Here is a 6,000-nt window from a genome sequence, read left to right as displayed (position 1 = left end):
CAGTTGGGAAGTTGTTGAAATAATTCACCCTCTGAAAGGAAGCCCTGGCCAGGCTCGGTGGCTCAGCCTATAATCCTAGCACTTTGGGAGGCCAAGGCAAGTGGATTACCTGAGCCCACTTTTTCACTGGTCTGTTCCCTTCCCTCTACCCCATACACTTTCATGGCCATGTAAAATTTTTATCATCTGTACAACTAAATGTGACTTCATGTTATTATCCCAACTTTTTTTATTTATTTATTTGAGTTGGAGTCTCTCTCCATTGCCCAGGCTGAAGTGTAGCATGCTCACAGCCACTGCATCCTCGACCTGCTGGGCTCAGCTGATCCTTCCACCTCAGCCTTCCAAGTAGCTGGAACAACTGGCACACGCCACCATGCCTGGCTAATTTTTTTATTTATTGTAGAGATGAAGTCTTGCCAAGTTGCCCAGGCTGGTCTCGAACCCATGGACTCAGGTAATCCTCTCACCTCTGCCTCCCAAACTGCAGGCCACTGTGCTCAGCCAATTTTTTTTTTAAACTAGAGATGTGATCTTGCTATGTTGCCCAGGCTGGTCTTGAACTCGCTCCTGAGCTCAAGCCATCCTCCCACCTCAGTGTCCTAAAGTACTGGGATTACAAGCATGAGCCACTGTGCCTGGTCCAGCATTAAATAGAAAAATCATAGAGTATGTTTTTTTTTTTTTTTTTTTGAGTTGGAGTCTCACTCTGTCGCCCGGACTGGAGTGCAGTGGCTGCTCCCGGCCACCGCAGCCTCGACCTGCTGGGCTCCGGCGATCTTTCCGCCTCAGCCTTCCAAGTAGCCGGAACTACAGGCGGAGCTACCACGTCTGGCTAATTTTTTTGATTTATTGTAGAGATGAGGTCTCGCCAAGTTGCCCAGGCGGGTCTCGAACCCACAGGCTCAAGCAATCCTCTCACCTCAGCCTCCCAAAGTGCTGGGATTACAGGCTGAGCCACCGAGCCCGGCTAATTTGTTTTTATTTTAAAGATAGAGGGTACAATTCAGGATTAGGTATACAAGAGGTCATCGTGCATATAAAGTTTGGGCCTCCCTTTGGTCCCCACTTCACCTGGTTTCAGATCAGGAACGCTTATTGATGTTATGTGTCCCCTTGCCCCCAGCAATTTCCGGCTACTGCCAATCCCTTTCTGATAGTATTATGGTAAATGGTCAGCGTCCGCTTATGAGAACATGTGGTACTCAGTTCTTTGTTTCTGGGATAGATCACTGAGTATTATAGATTCTAAATCCATCCAAGTTGCTACAAAGTCCATAATTTTGTTCTTTATGGCTGCATAATATTCCATTGTGTATATGTACTACTTTTTTTTTCCCCCAATGGGCAGCATGGTTGGTTCCATGTTTTTGCGATTGTGAATAATGCTGCAATAAGCAGGTGTGTGCAGGTATCTTTTTTATAGAGTAATTTGAGTTTCTCTGGGTATATTCCCAGAAGGGGCACTGCTAGGTTGAGTGGAAGGTCAATTTCTAGTTCTGAGTATGTTGTGAAGAATATCCGGCATAGTCATTCTTTTGAACTAACAATATCAAGTGATACAATGTACATTAGGTGAAACATAAGTCACTGGTGATTTTTTTTTTTTTTGAGTTGGAGTCTCACTCCGTCACCCAGACTGGAGTGCAGTGGCGCGCTCCCGGCCACCGCAGCCTCGACCTGCTGGGCTTCGGTGATCCTTCCACCTCAGCCTTCCAAATAGCTGGAACCTACAGGCGCTACTGGTGATTTTTTAAAAGTTATTGTTACACAAAGATATATACCAAACTACAATGAAAGTGGTTTTAAAGAGTGACAAGGCAAAAAATAAATAGGCAAAGGGATTTTTCCAGAAGTTTATTGTGAAAATGATAATACTGAGCAGGAACTTAATAGGAAGTGGCTTTCAAAGATTTTCTCAGCATGACCATGACCATGACAAGCCTTCCATACCCACCCACACAGACACTCTTTAAGCCCACAGACTTTCCTCTCAGTAGATCACTTTGCTTTCTATGAAGGAACTCTTTCACTTCCAGCAACTTTCCCTTACCCATCATTACATTTACAAGCATTTTCTGGAACTCCTCAATCCTTAGCAATTGGGATATTGTCATCATAATTTCTTCTAAAACTACCGTCAGTATGGTTACCAGTAGTCAACTGTCAAAATTCATGAGCACTTTCCTGAATTATGAAAATAGTTTTTTCCTGTGGCTTCTCGGACACCACCACTCCTGGTTTTCCTCCTGTCTTTTTTTTTTTTTTTTTTTTGAGTTGGCATCTCACTCTGTCACCCAGGATGGTAGGCATTGGCATGCTTCCAGCCACTGCAGCCTCAACTGCTGGGCTCAGGTGATCCTTCCTCCTCAGGCTTCCAAGTAACTGGAACTACAGGCATGTGTCACCACGCCCGGCTAATTTATTGTAGAGATGAAGTCTTGCCAAGTTGCCCAGGCTGGTCTCGAACCTGCGGGCTCAGACAATCCTCTCCCCTCGGCCTCCCAAAGTGCTGGGATTATAGACATGAGCCACTGTGCCCGGCCTCTATTTCAAATCTCTTACATAAACTTCTCTTCCTCTGCTCACCCACTAAATGTAGCTCTCTTTCCCTGCGATCAACCCCCAGTTTCTGTCCTTTTCATTCCACATGCTTTTTCTAGGAAATCTTACAGCTTACTATCACCTGTTTTCTGATGGATTCTGTATTTGTATCTCTAGCCCAGTTCTTTCTCCTGAGCTTTAGATGTGGATATCCAACTGTTTAACCTCTATCGATTGTTCCATAGTCATCTCAAAGCCAACATTTCCAAAACTTAAATGTAAGGCTGGGCACGGTGGCTCAAGCCTGTAATGCCAGCACTTTGGGAGGCCGAGGTGAGAGGATTGCCTGAGCATAGGTTCGCGACCAGCTGGGCAACTTGGCAAGACCTCATCTCTATAAAAAACCAAAAATTAGCCAGTCATGGTAGCATGTGACTGTACTTCCAGCCACTTAGAAGGTTGAGGTGGAAGGATCACCTGAGCCCAGCAGGTCATGGCTGTAGTGGCCATGAGCGTGCCACTGTACTCCAGCCTGGGTAACAAAATGAGACTCCAACTCACACAAACACAAAAAATCTGGCATATTATAGTAAATGGTAATAATTATTTATATTTTAGTTTGAAAATTAGTAAATTTTTTTTTAGAGTCAGAGTCTCACTGTTGCCCAGGGTGGAGTGCAGTGGCACACTCATGGCCACTGCAGCCTCGACCTGTTGGGTGGGCTCAGGCCATCCTTCCACCTCAGCCTTCCCAATAGTTGGAACCACAGGCACGTGCCACCATCACGCCCTGCTTTTTTTTTTTTGATTTATTGTGGAGACGAGGTCTCATAGTGCTGCCCTGGCTGGCCCTCGAACCCCTGAGCTCAGGCAATCCTTTTGCCTCTGCCTCCCAAAGTGCTGGGATTACAGACGTGAGACACTGCGACCCGCCGGCAAACAAAAAAAAAATTTTGAGTTGGAGTCTCACTCCTTCGCCCAGGCTGGAGTGCAGTGGCACATTCAAGGCTACCGCAGCCTCGAGCTGTTGGGCTCAGGTGATCCTTCCACCTCAGCCTTCCCAGTAGCTGGAACTACAGGCACGTGCCACCACGCCCGGCTAATTCTTGATTTATTGTAGACAGGAAGTCTCCCCAAGTTGCCTGGGCTGGTCTCGAACCCTCAGGTTCAGGCAATCCACTCACCTCTCGGCCTCCTAAAGTGCTGGGATACAGGCTGAGTCACAGAGCCCGTGACTCAGCAAACAAATTTAACAAGTGACGACAGAGTCCAGCTGCTTTGGGTGCTTAGGTAGAAAAATACTTGGTGATGATGAAATGAGATGTCTGGAGTTTGCTTCAAAATAATTTCCTGGGGAACGGGGGCAGAGGGAAATCCGCCACGTATTGAAGCTGGGTGTTCAATATTCTCGTTTTTATACGTTTGAAGGTTTCATAATTTTTAAAAATTTCAAATCGTTTCACTCTATGCAACTACACAATGCACCTGGAAAAGCAAAGGCTCAGGAAGACTTGGTTTGTAACTGGCCAAATGGCTTTTTAAGGTGCAGACACCTCACACCCCACTCCACTCCCTACCGTAAAGAAGTCAAGTAAGGAAGCTTTACTTTGAAATGGAGACAGCGACTTGAATTCGTGTCTTTTATACTTTCCTAAGTGGACGTCATTTTAGCAACGAGTACCAGAATACCTTTCTCTGTTCTTCCACTTACTTTTCCTCTCCTCGGCCATGTTCCCGCGTCGTTGGGGGGAAACTACGGGTTCCAGGGTGCACTGCGTGACGAACGCGCCCTCCCAGTATTCACTGTGTGTGAGCGCGCCTTTCCAATCGCGCGCGCCTTGCCAAGGTGCACTGCGCGCGAGCGCGCTTCTAGCCCTCGCCTTGTTTGAACGGGAATGATCCCGGGGAAAATTGGTGCCTGGGACTCAGAAGAGGTTTTGCAGTCTTCTGAATGCCTGGAGCGACCGAGCGCGCTTTCGGCGGGGACGCCTTGGTGTCTTTTGCTCAGGCTTCGCGTAGGGCAGCTTCCCCCGGGGCCTCGCTCCGGGAGTCCTCGGAGGACGCCTCCAAGATGGCGACGCCGCTGGCGGTAAACTCGGGTGAGTGTGGCCACATGGAGAGAACGGTGGGGGCAGAGCGGAGACCCGTCTTTCGGGAGAGGCCAGCGCTATGAGGCTCCCCGGAGTCCAGGCAACACTCGCAGCGGCGCCTGCCTTTCTCGAGCGCTGGCTCGGAGGACCGCTCTCACCAGTCTGAGTGGAAGCCGGACGCCCTCGCGTTGTTGTGAGGTTCGAGGCGGCGAGTTTCGGCCAGCCGGGATTGGATGTGTGGCCTCCGTCACCAGAAACGAGCTTGCCCGCGCCCTTAGCACCCCCGCGCACCTGCCGTCCGCGTGTCGCTGGAGGATCCTCAGGTCTCCCGCCATGAGGCCAGAGGACATCGGAGCTTCCAGCCATGCGCGGAGGCAGAACATGCGCCCTCAGAGAGGCCTTGAGCTTCTTCCCGGGGTGGGGTAGCGCTGGTAAGGAGCTGGACCCCGCCTAGGAAGCCCGCCGACTGGTAGGTGGCGGGGAAGACGGTGGCGCGGGCTCCGCAGATGTCTTCAGCTCTGTGGGTGTGGCCTGGCCCTGGATGCTCTTTGACCTTTGGAGCAGTGGGTTTTCGGGCTGTGGTGGAATCTAGAAGGGACAAGGGGGATTCAGAGATTTGGAGTGGGTCCTCTTTGGTCTCAACTCACCCAGGGAGTGTTTGAAAGAATGGGTGCATTTTGACTGGCGCAGTGTAGGCGGGGCAAGGATGCCAGAAGTCCTGCCCGGGGCGAGGCGGTCCTGAAAAGTAATTTTCTGCTAAGGATTTTAATGCTTCCATTCAGATGCCCTTATCTTCGCTGGCAAAATTAAGAGAGTATTTGTTGGCAAATGCTTGTGGAGAATCTCACTCGGGAGTGCTCTTTCCTGGGTATATTTCCTCATTTTCTGTTTGTATGGGGTCTTTTTTTTTTTGGTACTGGTTCTCTTAATACTTTCCACAGGACTGATATTCTTGAAAAGTTGTATAAAACTGTTTAGTGAAACAAACCTAGGATAACGCTATGGTCATTAGATTCAATAAACTGTGTTTAGTAAATCAAACCTATGAGGAACGCAATGGTCATTTTATTTATTTATGTGGGTCAGAGTCTCACTCTCCCAGGCTGGAGAGCAGTGGCACAGTCACAGTCCATCGCAGCCTTGGCCTGCTGGGCTCAGGCATCCTTCCTTCTCAGTTTTCCAAGTAGATGGAGTTACAGACACATGCCACCACACCCTGCTTATTATTTACTACAGAGACGAGGTCTCGCCAAGTTGCCCAGGCTGATCTTGAATCCCTGGGCTCAGGTAATCCTCTCGTTCCCATCCTCCAAAGTACTGGGATTACAGGCATGAGCCACCATGCCTGAGTGATTTTGAGCTTTTT

The 6,000-nt window shown here is 48.9% G+C and overlaps 1 protein-coding gene across 2 annotated transcripts in view; it reads left to right on the top strand.

Moving 5' to 3' along the window:
- The first annotated feature begins 4,605 nt into the window (after positions 1-4,605).
- The window catches only part of NUP205 (nucleoporin 205), a 93,073-nt gene continuing 91,678 nt past the window's right edge, over positions 4,606-6,000 (top strand). Inside the window, exon 1 of one of the 2 annotated variants that reach the window (XM_021709962.1) lies at positions 4,606-4,643. Coding sequence is in view for 1 of the 2 variants with exons in the window: in XM_008053038.1 (XP_008051229.1) it covers positions 4,616-4,643 (28 nt within the window). In the remaining variant the exon portion in view is untranslated. The remainder of the gene's footprint in view (positions 4,644-6,000) is intronic. The other variant, XM_008053038.1, reaches the window with a different exon arrangement.

This window comes from Carlito syrichta, unplaced genomic scaffold (assembly GCF_000164805.1).
Source record: "Carlito syrichta isolate Samal-C Ts95f unplaced genomic scaffold, Tarsius_syrichta-2.0.1 Scaffold287784, whole genome shotgun sequence".
Taxonomy (NCBI): domain Eukaryota; kingdom Metazoa; phylum Chordata; class Mammalia; order Primates; family Tarsiidae; genus Carlito; species Carlito syrichta.
Note: the sequence above shows the minus strand (reverse complement) of the source record. Positions and strands in the feature narration are given on the sequence as shown.